This window comes from Ranitomeya imitator, chromosome 3, assembly GCF_032444005.1.
Source record: "Ranitomeya imitator isolate aRanImi1 chromosome 3, aRanImi1.pri, whole genome shotgun sequence".
Lineage (NCBI taxonomy): Eukaryota > Metazoa > Chordata > Amphibia > Anura > Dendrobatidae > Ranitomeya > Ranitomeya imitator.
This window is the reverse complement of record NC_091284.1, coordinates 387,309,214-387,331,136: the sequence shown is the minus strand read 5'-3', so window position 1 is coordinate 387,331,136 and position 21,923 is coordinate 387,309,214. Positions and strand designations below refer to the sequence as shown.

The 21,923-nt window shown below is 41.9% G+C and overlaps 1 protein-coding gene across 1 annotated transcript in view; it reads right to left on the bottom strand.

The window, feature by feature from the left end:
- CSMD2 (CUB and Sushi multiple domains 2) overlaps positions 1 to 21,923 on the bottom strand; it is a 1,686,610-nt gene that overhangs the window by 80,885 nt on the left and 1,583,802 nt on the right. The window contains exons 44-47 of the mRNA XM_069756979.1: positions 18,422 to 18,567; positions 17,945 to 18,025; positions 17,704 to 17,817; positions 6,676 to 6,864 (exon numbers count right to left, since the gene is read on the bottom strand). Coding sequence (XP_069613080.1) covers positions 6,676 to 6,864; positions 17,704 to 17,817; positions 17,945 to 18,025; positions 18,422 to 18,567 — 530 coding nt within the window. The remainder of the gene's footprint in view (positions 1 to 6,675; positions 6,865 to 17,703; positions 17,818 to 17,944; positions 18,026 to 18,421; positions 18,568 to 21,923) is intronic.

Here is a 21,923-nt window from a genome sequence, read left to right as displayed (position 1 = left end):
GAGAGATATGTGACACAAAATAGTTAATAAATAACATTTCCCACATGTTTACTTTACATCAGCACAATTTTGGAAACAAAATTTTTTTTTGTTAGGAAGTTATAAGGGTTAAAATTTGACCAGCGATTTGTCATTTTTACAACGAAATTTACAAAACCATTTTTTTTAGGGACCACCTCACATTTGAAGTCAGTTTGAGGGGTCTATATGGCTGAAAATACCCAAAAGTGACACCATTCTAAAAACTGCACCCCTCAAGGTACTCAAAACCACATTCAAGAAGTTTATTAACCCTTCAGGTGCTTCACAGCAGCAGAAGCAACATGGAAGGAAAAAATGAACATTTAACTTTTTAGTCCCAAAAATTATCTTTTAGCAACAATTTTTTTATTTTCCCAATGGTAAAAGGAGAAACTGATCCACGAAAGTTGTTGTCCAATTTGTCCTGAGTACGCTGATACCTCATATGTGGGGGTAAACCACTGTTTGGGCGCACGGCAGGGCTTGGAAGGGAAGGAGCGCCATTTGACTTTTTGAATCAAAAATTGGCTCCACTCTTTAGCGGACACCATGTCACGTTTGGAGAGCCCCCGTGTGCCTAAAAATTGGAGCTCCCCCACAAGTGACCCCATTTTGGAAACTAGACGCCCCAAGGAACTTATCTAGATGCATAGTGAGCACTTTGAACCCCCAGGTGCTTCACAAATTGATCCGTAAAAATGAAAAAGTACTTTTTTTTCACAAAAAAATTCTTTTAGCCTCAATTTTTTCATTTTCACATGTGCAACAGGATAAAATGGATCCTAAAATGTGTTGGGCAATTTCTCCTGAGTACACCAATACCTCACATGTGGGGGTAAACCACTGTTTGGGCACATGGTAAGGCTCGGAAGGGAAGGAGCGCCATTTGACTTTTTGAATGAAAAATTATTTCCATCGTTAGCGGACACCATGTGGCGTTTGGATAGCTCCTGTGTGCCTAAACATTGGCGCTCCCCCACAAGTGACCCCATTTTGGAAACTAGACCCCCCAAGGAACTTATTTAGATGCCTAGTGAGCACTTTAAACCCTCAGGTGCTTCACAAATTGATCTGTAAAAATGAAAAAGTACTTTTTTTTTCACAAAAAAATTCTTTTCGCCTCAATTTTTTCATTTTCACATGGGCAGTAGGATAAAATGGATCATAAAATTTGTTGGGCAATTTCTCCCGAGTACGCCGATACCTCATATGTGGGGGTAAACCACTGTTTGGGCACTCGGCAGGACTCGGAAGGGAAGGCGCGCCATTTGACTTTTTGAATGGAAAATTAGCTCCAATTGTTAGCGGACACCATGTCGCGTTTGGAGAGCCCCTGTGTGCCTAAACATTGGAGCTCCCCCACAAGTGACCCCATTTTGGAAACTAGACTCCCCCAAGGAACTTATCTAGATGCATATTGAGCACTTTAAACCCCCAGGTGCTTCACAGAAGTATATGACGCAGAGCCATGAAAATAAAAAATAATTTTTCTTTCCTCAAAAATGATTTTTTAGCCTGGAATTTCCTATTTTGCCAAGGATAATGGGAGAAATTGGACCCCAAATATTGTTGTCCAGTTTGTCCTGAGTACGCTGATACCCCATATGTGGGGGTAAACCACTGTTTGGGCGCACGGCAGGGCTCGGAAGGGATGGCACGCCATTTGGCTTTTTAAATGGAAAATTAGCTCCAATCATTAGCGGACACCATGTCACGTTTGGAGAGCCCCTGTGTGCTTAAACATTGGAGATCCCCCAGAAATGACACCATTTTGGAAACTAGACCCCCAAAGGAACTAATCTAGATGTGTGGTGAGGACTTTGAACCCCCAAGTGCTTCACAGAAGTTTATAACGCAGAGCCATGAAAATAAAAAAAAAAAAATATTTTCTCAAAAATGATCTTTTAGCCTGCAATTTTTTATTTTCCCAAGGGTAACAGGAGAAATTTGACCCCAAAAGTTGTTGTCCAGTTTCTCCTGAGTACGCTGATACCCCATATGTGGGGGTAAATCACTGTTTGGGCACATGCCGGGGCTCGGAAGTGAAGTAGTGACGTTTTGAAATGCAGACTTTGATGGAATGCTCTGTGGGCGTCACGTTGCGTTTGCAGAGCCCCTGATGTGGCTTAACAGTAGAAACCCCCCACAAGTGACCCCATTTTGGAAACTAGACCCCCAAAGGAACTTATCTAGATGTGTGGTGAGCACTTTGAACCCCCAAGTGCTTCATAGAAGTTTATAATGCAGAGCCGTGAAAATAATAAATACGTTTTCTTTCCTCAAAAATAATTATTTAGCCCAGAATTTTTTATTTTCCCAAGGGTTACAGAAGAAATTGGACCCCAAAAGTTGTTGTCCAGTTTCTCCTGAGTACGCTGATACCCCATATGTGGGGGTAAACCACTGTTTGGGCACATGCCGAGGCTCGGAAGTGAAGTAGTGACGTTTTGAAATGCAGACTTTGATGGAATGCTCTGTGGGCGTCACGTTGCGTTTGCAGAGCCCCTGATGTGGCTTAACAGTAGAAACCCCCCACAAGTGACCCCATTTTGGAAACTAGACCCCGAAAGGAACTTATCTAGATGTGTGGTGAGCACTTTGAACCCCCAAGCGCTTCATAGAAGTTTATAATGCAGAGCCGTGAAAATAATAAATACGTTTTCTTTCCTCAAAAATAATTATTTAGCCCAGAATTTTTTATTTTCCTAAGGGTTACAGGAGAAATTGGACCCCAAAAGTTGTTGTCCAGTTTCTCCTGAGTACGCTGATACCCCATGAGTGGGGGTAAACCACTGTTTGGGCACACGTCGGGGCTCAGAAGGGAAGTAGTGACTTTTGAAATGCAGACTTTGATGGAATGGTCTGCGGGTGTCACGTTGCGTTTGCAGAGCCCCTGGTGTGCCTGAACAGTAGAAACCCCCACAAGTGACCCCATTTTAGAAACTAGACCCCCCAAGGAACTTATCTAGATATGTGGTGAGCACTTTGAACCCCCAAGTGCTTCACAGACGTTTACAACGCAGAGCCGTGAAAATTTAGCCGTTTAGCAAGCATTTTTTTAGATTCACAAGGGTAACAGGAGAAATTGGACCCCAGTAATTGTTGCGCAGTTTGTCCTGAGTACACTGATACCCCATATGTGGGGGTAAACCACTGTTTGGGCACACGTCAGGGCTCGGAAATGAGGGAGCACCATTTGACTTTTTGAATACGAGATTGGCTGGAATCAATGGTGGCGCCATGTTGCGTTTGGAGACCCCTGATGTGCCTAAACAGTGGTAACCCCTCAATTCTACCTCCAACACTAACCCCAACACACCCCTAACTCTAATCCCAACTGTAGCAATAACCCTAATCACAACCCTAACCGCAACACACCCCTAACCACAACCCTAACCCCAACACACCCCTAACCCTAACCACAACCCTAATTCCAACCCTAACCCTAAGGCTATGTGCCCACGTTGCGGATTCGTGTGAGATATTTCCGCACCATTTTTGAAAAATCCACGGGTAAAAGGCACTGCGTTTTACCTGCGGATTTTCCACGGATTTCCAGTGTTTTTTGTGCGGATTTCACCTGCGGATTCCTATTGAGGAACAGGTGTAAAACGCTGCGGAATCCGCACAAAGAATTGACATGCTGCGGAAAATACAACGCAGCGTTTCCGCGCGGTATTTTCCGCACCATGGGCACAGCGGATTTGGTTTTTCATATGTTTACATGGTACTGTAAACCTGATGGAACACTGCTGCGGATCCGCAGCCAAATCCGCACCGTGTGCACATGGCCTAATTCTAAAGGTATGTGCACACGCTGCGGAAAACGCTGCGGATCCGCAGCAGTTTCCCATGAGTTTACAGTTCAATGTAAACCTACGGGAAACAAAAATCGCTGTACACATGCTGCGGAAAAACTGCACGGAAATGCAGCGGTTTACATTCCGCAGCATGTCACTTCTTTGTGCGGATTCCGCAGCGGTTTTACAACTGCTCCAATAGAAAATCGCAGTTGTAAAACTGCAGTGAAATGCGCAGAAAAAAACGCGGTAAATCTGCCATAAATCCGCAGCGGTTTAGCACTGCGGATTTATCAAATCCGCAGCGGAAAAATCCGCAGAGGAACAGGAATACGTGTGCACATACCGAAACCCTAACCCTAGCCCTAACCCTAGCCCTAACCCTAACCCTACCCCTAACCCTACCCCTAGCCCTAACCCTACCCCTAACCCTAACCCTACCCCTAACCCTAACCCTATTCTAACATTAGTGGAAAAAAAAAATTTCTTTATTTTTTTATTGTCCCTACCTATGGGGGTGACAAAGGGGGGGGGGGGGTCATTTATTATTTTTTTTATTTTGATCACTGAGATATAATCTATCTCAGTGATCAAAATGCACTTTGGAACGAATCTGCCGGCCGGCAGATTCGGCGGGCGCACTGCGTATGCGCCCGCCATTTTGGAAGATGGCGGCGCCCAGGGAGAAGACGGACGGGACCCCGGCTGGATCGGTAAGTATGATGGGGTGGGGGGGACCACGGGGGGGGGGATCGGAGCACGGGGGGGGAATCGGAGCGCGGGAGGGGTGGAACGGAGAACGGGGGGCGTGGAACGGAGCACGGGGGGGCTGGAACGGAGCACGGGGGGTGGAACGGAGCACCGGGGGGGTGGATCGGAGTGCAGGGGGGGTGATCGGAGCACGGGGGGGTGATTGGAGCACGGGGGGAGCGAACAAGAGCACGGGGGGGGAGCGGAGCACTGGACGGAGGGGAGCCGGAGCAGTGTACCGGCCAGATCGGGGGGCTGGGGGGGCGATCGATGGGGTGGGGTGGGGTGGGGGCACATTAGTATTTCCAGCCATGGCCGATGATATTTCAGCATCGGCCATGGCTGGATTGTAATATTTCACCCGTTATAATAGGTGAAATATTACAAATCGCTCTGATTGGCAGTTTCACTTTCAACAGCCAATCAGAGCGATCGTAGCCACGAGGGGGTGAAGCCACCCCCCCTGGGCTAAACTACCACTCCCCCTGTCCCTGCAGATCGGGTGAAATGGGAGTTAACCCTTTCACCCGGCCTGCAGGGACGCGATCTTTCCATGACGCCACATAGGCGTCATGGGTCGGAATGGCACCGACTTTCATGACGCCTACGTGGCGTCATGGGTCGGGAAGGGGTTAATAGCGTTTTTCATATGACAGGTAGCATTTACAGAACGATGACAATTAATTTGGCTACCACTGCCCTTGGTCCACAATGGTTAGTAGAGACTTTTACCCTGAAAATATTTTTCTTACATATATTCCACCCCCTGAAGAAAGTGTATCACCGAAACGTGCGTCGGAGTTGGCGCCACACACACGGACCGAACTGTATAGGCAATTTTACCTTCATGAATTGCTTGTTTGGACTTAGACACCTTACATGTAATCTTTTGGGATTCCCTATGCAGTTATTGCTCTATATGAAACACTGATATCTTGTGTGCAATCACCATTGTGTAATGCCAGCTGTATGAGGAATCAGTCGGTTGTAATCAATCCATTTGGATATCTTACTGAATTCATTATTTGTATATTGGAGTCCTTTGATATGGTACATATTGTGCGCACAGCTACTTATTATCTTTCAGTGCCATCATTGTACTAAAACTGTTTTTCCTAATAAAGGTTTTTAATACGCTACTAAGCTCTCATTATCTTTTATGACCATGTAGTTTATTTTTCTCTTCAACTGGTTCCGTGTTCTTTCCGAATGGTCTCCCTAATGGGATATGTTCAGCATATATAGATGTAGTTGATGACGAACTATACATATATTATTTGCATTTTTCAGGTTTGTTGTATAACTAAATATACATATATTAGTTATTTTAATTAAATGGTTCATAATTGGCACTGTAAATGCAATGGACAGGTATGATTCCTTATATTTATTCTACAATTTAGTAGTTGCCTTTCAATAAATGCGTTTGGAATATTGCGATCGATCTCTACTTTGCACTATGTCGCTGAAACCTTCCATGTAAAAGCAGACGTTATAGACAACCACTTTATAAATGTTTTCTGTTTAAGAAGTTCCAAGAATAGTATTTTAAATAGCATTCGAAACCTACAAAGAAGTCACAATTCTGATTCATATCTCTTTGAAACTATGAATAATGACTTCTTCTTGAGACTGTTCTATATTTTATTTTCATAGGGCTTTCCAAGGGTTTAACTTTCCGCTGAAACTTTTTGCCTAACTCAGCTGAAGACAATGTAAGTGGCGGTATAGTTTCTTAGTCTTAGCAACTGAACATCTAAGGCTCTATTCATATAATGGCATACATATGGAATAATACCATGAAAGCAAAACCGAAAGCCTTTTAACATTTCCATTGGATTGCTGGTATTTTAGACAGTAAAAATAGTGCTGCTGACTGCACCATTCGTGCCATCAAAAATACCAGATCCACTACATTAATGGCTATTGTTTGACCCACCACAAATGCCATCTTTATTATTTGGAGAATCTGGAATTCATACATCACATCTGATCTGCTTTCACAACATATACAATGATATTATCTGTGGCACGTGTCACTTTAATCTGAATAAATAACTTTACATTAAATGTGAACTTGACTTTAAACTTAATGTCATCTCACCATCAAAAATGTCAAATTCATCATACTGCTTTTCACTGAGAAAGTATTCCACTGTCAGTGTCACATTGTATCCAGCTTCAACTTTGATAAGCCAGGAACATGTCTGGAATTGAGGATACGTGCCAGGATAACTCTGGCTGAGAATTACTCCGGTAGAATCGGTTAGGATCTCATTTGATGGACAAAGCACTGTGGTAGAAAATACACGTAACACCATTTACATACACAGTATAGTTCATTTAGTAACAACAACAGCTGCAGTCTTATACACAGGAAAAAGATAAGAGCTGAAAAAAAGCTTTAAAATTACAACATTTTATTGGGGTCTGATAAAAAACATAATAGAAAAAAAAAACGTGGTTCAAAAATTGATCCCTGGTCATATGCTGTAGTGGTGTCAGAGTATAGCATGAACCAAATTCCCTATGTATCAGGATATGGAAATAGAACATGCATAGGCATTACACAACAATCCAGGTTATTATACCTAGCCCATCTCTAGTCTGTAAGTTATATATATACAACATCTAAACAACATAAATGGAATTTTTTTGGAGATACTGAAACAATAGTAATTCTAAAATACTGATTAGTTTAGTACATATACAGTTCTAAATTCGAATCAGAATAAGAGAACTACCATCATTAATGAGAGTAAAGTAACAGCAGTAATAAAGATATATGATCGTTTCAATTACATGATCAATTCTATAGTGCAGACAACTTATGTAACCATTTTTAATACAATGGCTGATAAAAGCATGTCAAAACAGGATATTACCATTAATAGGTTCAAAGAACACGGCACAACACCTCAACAAGGTGCGTTTCGCATCATCTGCTTCCTCAGGGAACATGCTTATGCTGAGAATGTATTGAGCAAATAGCAGATGCGCTGCATTAAGATGTTAAAGGGAACTTGTCAGAAATTTTTAACCTCTCCAAACCATTAACACGACGGTGTAACCTTTAGGACGATTGATCCGTTTATGACTACAAAATGCTGCTTTAGCAGAGAGAAATTGTGTTTTGAAGTTCAATTTGGAAATACATTGGGGCATGATGATTCACTTATAGCTCCTAGTCACCACTAGAAGCACCCTCCTTTAGCTGATTAATATGTCAGGGGCCAGTGTATCAACCTGTCAATCAGCCAGGGGAAGGTTCTGGAATACAGCAGAGGCTAAGAAGTTGTAAGTACATCATCCAGACTAAACTTCAAAACGCGATTTCTGGCTGCTGAAGCAGCACTTTGGGGTCATGAAGTGACCATCTGACTTATATTATAAGGGGCTACACAGTCACATTAATGGTTTGGCAGGATTAACGCTTCTGACAGGCTACCTTTAATGTGTGGTGCTCTTCTAGACTATAATGTATGACCTCTCAGTTTTGTGTGTGTCAGTTATTTGTATTCTCGATGTTGTTGATGATAAAGATAATGGTTTCTGTATGTCCCAAGTAAAACAATGTATTCTCCCACAATATCTCGCTGCTGATGATTCTGCTGAAAGCTGAAATCTGCAACACTATTCAGCACAAAGAATGGGGACATTGATGGGTATGATCAAAAGATTGGGCATGCTCCTGGTGAAAAACCTAACACATTTACCTACTTTAGGTCCTCATGGGACCACAAAACCTAGCTACCTCAAAGATCTGCAAGATTTGCCAGTTATTAATACTGAACTTGGTCAGAACTGTATTGTTTCTTTGTTGTAGTGGTGTTAGATTTTTATAGTATTTGTTCCATTAATTATTGTTAAATTGCTCTCCTAAACAGAAGTGTAGCAAAATGTGTTGTATAGCTATTGTTCAAACTAAAGTAATGTGATCATATCGAATGTGGCAAAATACAGCATTTTTTTCTGAGAAATGGAACAACACAGTCTTCTCCCTTAAGCTACATTCATCCAATTGTCGAAAAAACTGACTTCACACAGACTGCACCAATATGAGTCAAATTGGCTGTTCAGATGATCATTACTTTTCACTGACTATGTCCTCTTGAAAAAAAATGTTGGATTTCGAATGAATCTGATCCATTCAAGTTTATGTACCGGTATTTGCAAAGAAAAAAAAAAAAGGTCCCATTCGGATAAAGCATGTAACATCTGATTTTTACAAATATATTGCAATTATTAATAGAGATATCTGTTTTTACTGTGATAAATTTCATATGCATAAAAGTGATTGCCATATGAATGAAAAATGTTCTATTTCTTTCTAGATAAAAATCCCGCTGCTTTCTTTATACGCTCTTCTGAACTTAGCCTTACAGAGACAGAGGTATGTTATATTTGCCATATCTTTTACATTACTATATAGCAATCTATTTGCTATAGACAAAGTTTTGGCTAGTGATGTGGAAAACTTTTCGGTTGAAGATCCCCTCTGACAAAGGTGGTGGAGCCGAAACACGTGTCGGGGTGGACGCCACCCGCACAAGGAAACCTCATGCGCAAGTCTAACCATGTTAATACTTATATATTTGGCGTTCTTAGTCCCTGTGGTGGCACTGACCACAAATAATCAATAAGGCTACACTTGGGACTTACCGTATATGCCACAGAATGCATGACCCCTTGTTGTTGATTATGTGCCACATATTGATATTCAAATAGGGCATAGTGCATAGCCCTTTCACTTGAGAACAAAAACCATCAGCTCTGCAATACTATTGCAAACCCTACCTGCACCGGCATTTTCACTTTTTTGGCACCCTTTTTGGCCACACATTTTGGTCTTAAAAACTTGATAGTGACATCAGCTTAAGAGAGTGCTATATGCATGCCATTTTTTTACATGGACTATATATTATTTGCTCTCAATTGAATGTGTATATAACCTCTCTTTAGTCTGGACACCGGTTTGCTACTGTCTAGGTGTAAGCCCCTTGCTTTTATTACTGTTTTAATACATTATCCTGCACTGTTCTGTTTTTCAAGTTATCACCTGAATGTTCATAACATTTTCATTTTTTTTCACCAATTTCCTTGCATTGGACTTTATGGTCTGATTCGTTCCTTGTTTTCCCATACAGATAAAGCATATAACATCTGATTTTTACAAATATATTTCAGTTTTTAAATTAATATTTGAAATATTAATATTTCAGCTTTAGAGAAAAAACTGTTTTTACTCTTAGAAATTTCATATGTATAAGAATTAATGCCATGTACAGTACAGACCAAAAGTTTGGACACACCTTCTCATTTAAAGATTCTTCTGTATTTTCATGACTATGAAAATTGTACATTCACACTGAAGGCATCAAAACTATGAATTAACACATGTGGAATTATATACTTACCAAAAAATGTGAAACAACTGAAATTATGTCTTATATTCTAGGTTCTTCAAAGTAGCCACCTTTTGCTTTGATGACTGCTTTGCACACTCTTGGCATTATCTTGATGAGCTTCAAGAGGTAGTCACCGGGAATGGTTTTCACTTCACAGATGTGCCCTGTCAGGTTTAATAAGTGAGATTTCTTGCCTTATAAACGGGGTTGGATGTTGTGAATTCTGTGGCTGAATTCACTCCTGTGGTCACAAGTGGTACTGCAGCTTCTGAGCTTCCTCCCTCAGGTGTTCTGGTGAGCTCGTTGGCTGCTTTGTTATTTAACTCCACCTGATTCTGTCTTCCTTCCTCCTTGTCAATGTTCCAGTGTTGGATCTGAGCTTCTGGATCTTTCCTGTGGCCTGCTGCTCTGCTTAGATAAGTGCTTTTTGCTTTTGTTGCTACTTTTTCTGTCCAGCTTGTCTTTTTGTTTTGCTGGAAGCTCTGAGACGCAAAGGGTGTACCGCCGTGCCGTTAGTTCGGCACGGTGGGTCTTTTTGCCCCCTTTGCGTGGTTCTTTGCTGTAGGGTTTTTTGTAGACTGCAAAGTTCTCTTTGCTATCCTCGCTCTATCTAGAATATCGGGCCTCACTTTGCTGAATCTATTTCATCCCTACGTTTGTCTTTTCATCTTGCTAACAGTCATTATATGTGGGGGGCTGCCTTTTCCTTTGGCATTTGGTATTTCCTTTGGTATTTCTCTGAGGCAAGTCAGGCTTGTTTTTCTATCTTCAGGCTAGTCAGCTCCTCAGGCTGTGCCGAGTTGCATAGGTAGTGTCAGGCGCAATCCACAGCTGCCTTTAGTTGTGTTTAGGTTAGGTTCAGGTATTGCGGTCTACAGAGATTCCACGTCTCAGAGCTCGTTCTATTGTTTTTGGGTTATTGTCAGATCACTGTATGTGCTCTGATTGCTGGCACACTGTGTCACTGGATTGCCTACATAACAGTACAAGGAGCCAGCCTAATGATTCTCAATAGAGGGAAAAAAGAAGTTCTGACATCATTTTTTTTTCTCAGCTCTGTGTTCAGTCTTTTTTTTCCCCTAGACATTTGGGTGTTTCAGGACACAGGTGTGGACATGGATATTCAGGGTCTGTGCTCTTCAATGGATAATCTCGTTACACATGTACAAAGGATTCAAGATACTATTGATCAGAAATCTATGTTAGAACCAAGAATTCCTATTCCTGATTTGTTTTTTGGTGATAGAACTAAGTTTCTTAATTTCAAAAATAATTGTAAGCTATTTCTGGCCTTGAAACCTCATTCTTCTGGTAATCCTATTCAACAGGTTTTGATTATTATTTCTTTTTTGCGCGGCGACCCTCAGGACTGGGCATTTTCTCTTGCGCCAGGAGACCCTGCATTGAGTAATGTCAATGCGTTTTTCCTGGCGCTCGGATTACTTTACGATGAGCCTAATTCAGTGGATCAGGCTGAGAAAAATTTGCTGGCTTTGTGCCAGGGTCAGGATGATATAGAAGTATATTGTCAGAAATTTAGGAAGTGGTCAGTACTCACTCTGTGGAATGAATCTGCGCTGGCAGCTTTGTTCAGAAAGGGTCTCTCTGAGGCTCTTAAGGATGTCATGGTGGGTTTTCCTATGCCTGCTGGTTTGAATGAGTCTATGTCTTTGGCCATTCAGATCGGTCGACGCTTGCGCGAGCGTAAATCTGTGCACCATTTGGCGGTATTGTCTAAGATTAAACCTGAGCCTATGCAGTGCGATAGGACTGTGACCAGAGTTGAACGGCAAGAACACAGACGTCTGAATGGTCTGTGTTTCTACTGTGGTGATTCCACTCATGCTATTTCTGATTGTCCTAAGCGCACTAAGCGGTTCGATAGGTCTGCCGTCATTGGTACTGTACAATCCAAATTCCTTCTGTCCATTACCTTGATATGCTCTTTGTCATCGTATTCTGTCATGGCGTTTGTGGATTCAGGCGCTGCCCTGAATCTGATGGATTTGGATTATGCTAAACGTTGTGGGTTTTTCTTGGAGCCTTTGTGGTGTCCTATTCCGTTGAGAGGAATTGATGCTACACCTTTGGCCAAGAATAAACCTCAGTACTGGACCCAGCTGACCATGTGCATGGCTCCTGCACATCAGGAAGCTATTCGCTTTCTGGTGCTACATAATCTGCATGATGTGGTCGTGTTGGGGTTGCCATGGCTGCAAACCCATAATCCAGTATTGGATTGGAACTCTATGTCGGTATCCAGCTGGGGTTGTCAGGGGGTACATGGTGATGTTCCATTTTTGTCTATTTCGTCATCCACTCCTTCTGAGGTCCCATAGTCCTTGTCTGATTATCAGGATGTATTTGAAGAGCCCAAGTCCGATGCCCTACCTCCGCATAGGGATTGTGATTGTGCTATCAATTTGATTCCTGGTAGTAAATTCCCTAAAGGTCGATTATTTAATTTATCCGTGCCTGAACACGCCGCTATGTGCAGTTATGTGAAGGAATCCCTGGAGAAGGGACATATTCGCCCATCGTCATCACCACTGGGAGCAGGGTTCTTTTTTGTAGCCAAGAAGGATGGTTCGCTGAGACCGTGTATTGATTACCGCCTTCTTAATAAGATCACTGTGAAATTTCAGTATCCCTTGCCATTGTTATCTGACTTGTTTGCTCGGATTAAGGGGGCTAGTTGGTTCACTAAGATAGATCTTCGTGGTGCGTATAATCTGGTGAGAATCAGGCAAGGAGATGAATGGAAAACTGCATTTAATACGTCCGAGGGTCATTTTGAGTATCTAGTGATGCCGTTCGGACTTGCCAATGCTCCATCTGTGTTTCAGTCTTTTATGCATGACATCTTCCGTGAGTATCTGGATAAATTCCTGATTGTTTACTTGGATGACATTTTGATCTTCTCTAATGATTGGGACTCTCATGTGAAGCAGGTCAGAATGGTTTTCCAGGTCCTGCGTGCTAATTCTTTGTTTGTGAAGGGATCAAAGTGTCTCTTCGGTGTGCAGAAAGTGTCATTTTTGGGGTTCATCTTTTCCCCTTCTACTATCGAGATGGATCCGGTTAAGGTCCAAGCCATCCAGGATTGGACTCAGCCGATATCTCTGAAAAGTCTGCAAAAATTCCTGGGCTTTGCTAATTTTTATCGTCGCTTCATCTGTAATTTTTCTAGCATTGCCAAACCATTGACCGATTTGACCAAGAAGGGTGCTGATTTGGTTAATTGGTCTTCTGCTGCTGTGGAAGCTTTTCAGGAGTTGAAGCATCGTTTTTGTTCTGCCCCTGTGTTGTGTCAACCAGATGTTTCTCTTCCGTTCCAGGTCGAGGTTGATGCTTCTGAGATTGGAGCAGGGGCAGTTTTGTCACAGAGAGGTTCTGGTTGCTCAGTGTTGAAACCATGTGCTTTCTTTTCCAGGAAGTTTTCGGCTGCTGAGCGTAATTATGATGTGGGCAACCGAGAGTTGCTGGCCATGAAGTGGGCATTCGAGGAATGGCGTCATTGGCTTGAAGGAGCTAAGCATCGCGTGGTGGTATTGACTGATCATAAGAACCTTACTTATCTCGAGTCTGCCAAGCGCTTGAATCCTAGACAGGCCCGTTGGTCGTTATTTTTTGCCCGCTTCGATTTTGTGATTTCGTACCTTCCGGGCTCTAAAAATGTGAAGGCGGATGCTCTGTCTAGGAGTTTTGTGCCCGACTCTCCGGGTTCATCTGAGCCGGCGAGTATCCTCAAGGAAGGAGTCATTGTGTCTGCCATCTCCCCTGATTTGCGGCGAGTGTTGCAAAAATTTCAGGCGAATAAACCTGATCGTTGTCCGGCGGAGAAACTGTTCGTCCCTGATAGGTGGACTAGTAAAGTTATCTCTGAACTTCATTGTTCGGTGTTGGCTGGTCATCCTGGAATCTTTGGTACCAGAGAGTTAGTGGCTAGATCCTTCTGGTGGCCATCTCTGTCACGGGATGTACGTACTTTTGTGCAGTCCTGTGGGATTTGTGCTAGGGCTAAGCCTTGCTGTTCACGTGCCAGTGGGTTGCTTTTGCCCTTGCCGGTCCCAAAGAGGCCTTGGACACATATTTCGATGGATTTCATTTCTGACCTTCCCGTTTCTCAAAAGATGTCAGTCATTTGGGTGGTCTGTGATCGCTTTTCTAAAATGGTCCATCTGGTGCCCTTGGTTAAATTGCCTTCCTCCTCTGATTTGGTGCCTTTGTTTTTCCAGCATGTGGTTCATTTGCATGGCATTCCTGAGAATATTGTTTCTGACAGAGGTTCCCAGTTTGTTTCAAGGTTTTGGCGAGCCTTTTGTGGTAGGATGGGCATTGACCTATCTTTTTCCTCGGCTTTCCATCCTCAGACTAATGGCCAGACCGAACGAACCAATCAGACCTTGGAAACATATCTGAGATGTTTTGTTTCTGCAGACCAGGATGATTGGGTGTCCTTTTTGCCGTTGGCTGAGTTCGCCCTTAATAATCGGGCCAGCTCGGCTACCTTGGTCTCTCCATTTTTCTGCAATTCTGGGTTCCATCCTCGTTTCTCTTCAGGACAGGTTGAGTCTTCGGACTATCCTGGTGTGGATTCTGTGGTGGACAGGTTGCAGCAGATCTGGACTCAGGTAGTGGACAATTTGACCTTGTCCCAGGAGAAGGCTCAGCTTTTCGCTAATCGCAGATGCCGTGTGGGTCCCCGACTTCGTGTTGGGGATCTGGTTTGGTTATCTTCTCGTCATATTCCTATGAAGGTTTCCTCTCCTAAATTTAAACCTCGTTTTATTGGTCCGTATAGGATTTCTGAGATTCTCAATCCTGTGTCTTTTCGTCTGACCCTCCCAGACTCCTTTTCCATACATAATGTATTCCATAGGTCGTTGTTGCGGAGATACGTGGCACCTATGGTTCCATCTGTTGAGCCTCCTGCCCCGGTTTTGGTGGAGGGGGAATTGGAGTATATTGTGGAGAAGATTTTGGATTCTCGTGTTTCTAGACGGAAACTCCAGTATCTGGTTAAATGGAAGGGTTATGCTCAGGAAGATAATTCCTGGGTTTTTGCCTCTGATGTCCATGCTCCAGATCTTGTTCGTGCCTTTCATGTGGCTCTTCCTGGTCGGCCTGGGGGCTCTGGTGAGGGTTCGGTGACCCCTCCTCAAGGGGGGGGGGTACTGTTGTGAATTCTGTGGCTGAATTCACTCCTGTGGTCACAAGTGGTACTGCAGCTTCTGAGCTTCCTCCCTCAGGTGTTCTGGTGAGCTCGTTGGCTGCTTTGTTATTTAACTCCACCTGATTCTGTCTTCCTTGCTCCTTGTCAATGTTCCAGTGTTGGATCTGAGCTTCTGGATCTTTCCTGTGGCCTGCTGCTCTGCTTAGATAAGTGCTTTTTGCTTTTGTTGCTACTTTTTCTGTCCAGCTTGTCTTTTCGTTTTGCTGGAAGCTCTGAGACGCAAAGGGTGTACCGCCGTGCCGTTAGTTCGGCACGGTGGGTCTTTTTGCCCCCTTTGCGTGGGTTTTTGCTGTAGGGTTTTTTGTAGACTGCAAAGTTCTCTTTGCTATCCTCGCTCTATCTAGAATATCGGGCCTCACTTTGCTGAATCTATTTCATCCCTACGTTTGTCTTTTCATCTTGCTAACAGTCATTATATGTGGGGGGCTGCCTTTTCCTTTGGGGTATTTCTCTGAGGCAAGTCAGGCTTGTTTTTGTATCTTCAGGCTAGTCAGCTCCTCAGGCTGTGCCGAGTTGCATAGGTAGTGTCAGGCGCAATCCACAGCTGCCTTTAGTTGTGTTTAGGTTAGGTTCAGGTATTGCGGTCTACAGAGATTCCACGTCTCAGAGCTCGTTCTATTGTTTTTGGGTTATTGTCAGATCACTGTATGTGCTCTGATTGCTGGCACACTGTGTCACTGGATTGCCTACATAACAGTTGGGACAATCAGTTGTGTTGTGCAGAAGTGGTGGATACACAGCTGATAGTCCTACTGAATAGACTGTTAGAATTTATATTATGGCAAGAAAAAAGCAGCTAAGTAAAGAAAAACGAGTGGCCATCATTACTTTTAGAAATGAAGGTCAGTCAGTCCGAAAAATTGGGAAAACTTTGAAAGTGTCCCTACGTGCAGTGGCAAAAACCATCAAGCGCTACAAAGAAACTGGCTCACATGACCACCCCAGGAAAGGAAAGGAAGACCAAGAGTCACCTCTGCTTCTGAGGATAAGTTTATCGGAGTCACCAGCCTCAGAAATTACAGGTTAACAGCAGCTCAGATTAGAGACCAGGTCAATGCCACACAGAGTTCCAGCAGCAGACACATATCTACAACAACTGTTAAGAGGAGACTTTGTGCAGCAGGCCTTCATGGTAAAATAGCTGTAAGGAAAGGCAAAAAGCAGAAGGCATCCGGTTTGAGTTTAGTTGGACCATGATTTATTTTTCTACAGGACAATAACCACAAACACACCTCCAGGCTGTGTAAGGGCAATTTGACCATGAATGAGAGTGATGGGGTGCTACGCCAGATGACCTGGCCTCCACAGTCACCAGACCTGAACCCAATCGAGATGGTTTGGGGTGAGCTGGACAGCAGAGTGAAGGCAAAAGGGCCAACAAGTGCTAAGCATCTCTGGGAACTCCTTCAAGATTGTTGGAAGACCATTCCCGGTAACTACCTCTTGAAGCTCATCAAATGCCAAAAGTGTGCAAAGCAGTCATCAAAGCAAAAGGTGGCTACTTCGAAGAACCTAAAATATAAGACATATTTTCAGTTATTTCTCACTTTTTTGTTAAGTATATAATTCCACATGTGTTAATTCATAGTTTTGATGCCTTTAGTGTGAATGTACAATTTTCATAGTCATGAAAATACAGAAAAATCTTTAAATGAGAAGGGGTGTTCAAACTTTTGGTCTGTACTGTATGAATGAAAAATGATCTATTTTCCAGATGAAAAATGGATGTTTTTTTTAATATGCTCATCTATACTTAGCATTATAAAGACAGAGGTAAGTTATATTTTCCATTGTTGTCCATTACTATATAGCAATCTGTTTGCTATACACAGACCAAAAGTTTTGGCTAGTAATATGAAAAACTGTTTGGTTGTAGATATCCATGTGGCTGTACATGTGTTAGTAATGCTTGCAATTCTACAATTTCATGCTAATTTCAACTAAAATGCAACGACTATCTACTATTGCATTTACATATTTTTAAAAATGCTGAAAATTGGATAGTTAGATCAGCAAACCACTGTGTGTGAATGCTATCACTCAATAGTGTTGCAATTAGAAAGGGTTTACCATGCAGAATCATTTAGAAGAGTGCACAATCACGATTGCAACTAAAGTTCCATTTACTTGAATCAATCAGCGGTACTAAACATCAATCAGCTACTTGTTCAATGCACGTAGGCTGGCATTATTCTCAGCAATGCAGGTCCTGTTATCAGAGGATGTTGCGCTGCTGAGAACGATAATTTTTTGGGTAGCACAAACGATTATTTCACACAATGAATGAGTGCTTCGCTCATTCATAGGGTGATTGGCAGTCTGCGTAGATTGTAAGATTGTTGCGAAAAGAATGTTCCTAGGAATGCTCATTCCCGATTACCTTGCAATGTATATGGATCTTTGGACCTCAAATTTATTGTACAAGTAGAGATGCAGGCGGTCACATCACTGAAATATATACATTATAGTCACCCAGAAATGACTTTACCTTCACAGGTTGGAGGAGGATCTTCAAACAGCAAGTGATTTCCAAGCCGGCATATCAAAACCTCTGGTCCCATCAATGTGAATCCTGGGAGGCATTTGTAACGTACAATGTCACCTAGGGTAAAGGATGAGTAAAATTAAGATACTATAATTTAGAAAATATTATAAGATAATATAATTTTCTAATTAATAAAAGTAATTAATCTGACATACTCTACTGCCAATTTGTGATGGATACTCACCCATGAGAAATTCCTCACTACCTGACAGAACCTCCCCATTCGGCACTGTCATTGGTGGTTTACATTTACGAAGTCGGTATCCTATCACAGAAAGAAATTCTTATTACATGATATGATGTCAGTTACGAGACTGCAAACTCCCAAAGATGACAAACTGAAATGTTACAGAACAATGTAATTGGACAGACCAATAGTTCAATTGTACACTTGAAATACATTCAGAGTTGAGGATGACTGAATGATAAATATGGACCACATTCCGACATGTAGAAATATGCAGTAGGCATGCAGACAGATACTTTCAGATAATGCTAAAGGCAAACCAGCCCAGGTAAGAGATTCTGCCTCCTAAGACATATATACATATATCTATACATTATTTTTATACATATATAAATCATAGGGGCCAGAATCTCCTTCGTGCGCAGGTTTCCCTTTAGCAATTTCTAGGAATGATGCCCAAATTTTCAGTCTTACCATAGAAATATAATGCGAAGATTCCCCCATTGGCCGCATTGCTGTGAAAGGTGATAAGGACTTGATTAGAGGAGCTCATAGTAGATCTCTTATTAGAACTTCTGGAGAAGACACCCAGCTGAGGATCTGTTTGATGGGGACCATCCCTGCAGAACGAGAATGGAGGCAAAGAAGCCGTTACGATCACTATGGTGGTTAGAAAATATTTCACAGCATTGCTCACCACATTAAACAAGAGCTATAATATAACATAAAGTGTAACCCTTAATTTGCCATCCATAGCTAGGTCATCTCTTTAAAGTGAATGTCCATCTCTCTTAACACCATGACTCTTACTGTCCTATTTATAAGCTTATAAATGTCTTAATATATATTCCTTATACAGCTAGCAGCTTAAACAAAATTCTCCACTTCCTAGAGTAAATGTGAGTGTCCTTTTCTAATGTATAGGTACTATACTTAATGGCCTTCATGCTGCTATCACTCCTTTAGTATCTGAAATTGTTGCCCTGTTCTCCTCGTGTTCAAAATGGCCCCTTCAAAGACTAGGCTACAGAGCTGTGGTAAATCTGAACTTTCTCTGCTCCAGGATGGACATAGCCATCATGTCAATTGTCATCTTCCATTCTGGTTCATAGAGTAATGGAAAGGGCGGGGAGTTGAGGATAAGACTTATCTCAGCACTCTCCGTGCCTCTGCAGTGGCCATTTTGAACATGAAGAGAACAGAGCGCTGAACTAAGATATCCAAGGAGTGGTAGTGTAGTTGAGGCCATTATGTATAGCAACACTAATATTTGAAATTTATAGTCACATGTAATATGGAGATTAGCACACTCATGGGGTTCCTTTACTGTATTTGGACAGTATTACCTACATCCACTGTACAGTTCCTAGGAAAAAGACTAAATTTCCTGTCATTCAAAACAACATAACAACGCTCTACAAACAATATGCTAACAATACAGTGTAAGAGTTCATCGCTGTAACCAACAGGATTGTGAGAGCATCTCTGCGCTATAAAGCCATACAATAGTATCAGGACAAGTAAGGCAAAATGGCACAACTGTCTACAGCAAAGAAAGAAATGTAAAATATCTGGACTGATTTAATTTAAATTTTAATATATCTTACTGCTTGCAAATCAATTGTTTTTGTGAATGAAAAAATTAAATTTACGGTACGGTAAGTATATTTTTGTTTTATTTTGCACTTTTTTACTGCAGTTTTCCTTCTCCTTGCGTGGAGAAACATTATATTTCACACAAAATCCAATTCCTTTGAGATAAAAGAAATATATGCAAACTCAGAATCTCATAGTGTACATTGCATGAATAGTTGAAGACAATAGTTATAAATGTGAGAGAGCGCCTGCATCACAGAAATGAGAATTTGAGAAGTACAATATTCCTCAGGTCAGACTAGTTACAGTTTCTGAAAAGTGAGCAATTTGTCAGTGTCATGCAAGTCCCCATCCTCCCAGCTTCCTCCTGTCCTATCCTCACCATGCAAGCCTGTGGCCTTAGCACTGGGGACACTTTGACAGTGTCCCCATCCTTTCCAATTAACTTCACTTGCTTTTTAAATTAGTGTTAACGAGCTGTCCTGCCACTATCCATCAGCAACCTCATGGCTCGACCTTCAGTAGGAAAGGCCCACAAGTATTTATCAGATGAGAAGGCGTACAATGAAAATAAATCATGGATAACACTATGTGGACACAAGTAAGGAAAACACAAAAGTGTTAAATAACACAGCATCTTGTAAAAATGGTTGGAGCTTCTTTCCACGTCAGCATTTATTTTTGAGCTTATGTTTGTGCATAAAAGTTAATCTATCACTATGTTGTCAGGCAGCAATAAACTCTTGATTACATTGCCAATTAACACCAATGCAGTTAGGAAAATTATATATATCAGAGCTATGTCTAAATAAAAATTCCAGCAGAAACTAACAAACATTAATATTGTCAACTTGTTTGTCTTTATGATTGTCAAACCACAAATGCTTGTTCTTTTGATCCAGTCCATGATTGGACAGTGGTGTAACTAGAGTTTGATTGGCACTGGTGAATAATTTGGACCTGGGTCTCCACCTGCACATTGGTCAGATGCATGGGCACTTGTAGAGTTCTAAATCTTATAAAGGCATGCATGTTCACCCCTCATTTAATAATGTTTTCCAGTAATCTTTCCAGTAATAATGTCCCCATCCTGAGCCATTCCCGTAATAATGCCCCCATCTTGGGCCCTTTCCTGGTATAATGTTCCACATCATGTATAGTGTCCCCCGTCCTAGGCCCTTTATTAAATAATGTCGCCTATCTTAGGCCCCTTTCTATAATAATATATAATACTAGCTGAAGAGCCCGGCGTTGCCTGGGCATAGTAAATATCTGTGGTTAGTTATAGCACCTCACGTCTCTTATTTTCCCATCACGCCTCTCATTTTCCCAATCATATCTTTCATTTTCCCCCTCACATCTCTCATCTTCTCCCTCACACCTCTCATTTTCCCCCTCACGCTTATTATTTCCCCCCTCACTCCTCTCATTCCCCCCTAACACTTGTCATTTCGACCTCACATCTGTCATTTTCCGATCACTCCACTATTTTCCCTCACTCCTCTCATTTTGCACTCACACCTTTTCATTTTCACTTCACACCTCTCATTTTCACCTCACACCTCTCATTTTCCCCTCAGTATATACATGTTTGGCATCTCCCTTATATATAGTATACACCTGTATGTCATCTCCTGTATATTGTATGTACCTGTATGTCATCTCCCCTGTAAATAGTATTTACCTGCTGTATGTCATCTCCTCCTGTATATTGTATATAACTATGTGTCATCTCCTTCTGTATATAGTATATACCTGTATGTCATATCTTCTGTATATAGTATATACCTGTATGTCATCTCCTCCTATATATAGTATATACCTGTATGTCATCTCCTGTATATAGCATATAACTGTATGTCATCTCCCCTGTATATAGTATATACCTGCTGTATGTCATCTCCTCCTCTATACACCTATGTGTCATCTCCTCTTTTATATAGTATATACATGTATGTCATCTCCTCCTGTATATAGTATATACGTGTGTCATCTCCTCCTGTATATAGTATATACCTGTATGTCATCTCCTCCTATATATAGTATATACCGTATGTAATCTCCTCCTGTATATAGTATATACATGTAAGTCATCTCCTCCTGTCTATAGTATATACCTGTGTGTTATCTGCTCCTGTATATAGTATATACCTGTGTGTCATCTTCCCTGTATATAGTATGTACCTGTATGTCATCTCCTCCTGTATTAGACCTCGTTCACACGTTATTTGGTCAGTATTTTTACCTCAGTATTTGTAAGCTAAATTGGCAGCCTTATAAATCCCCAGCCAACAGGAAGCCCTCCCCCCTGTCAGTATATATTAGCTCACACATACACATAATAGCAGTGGCGTAGGAAAAGGTGCGGGGGGGGGTGGGC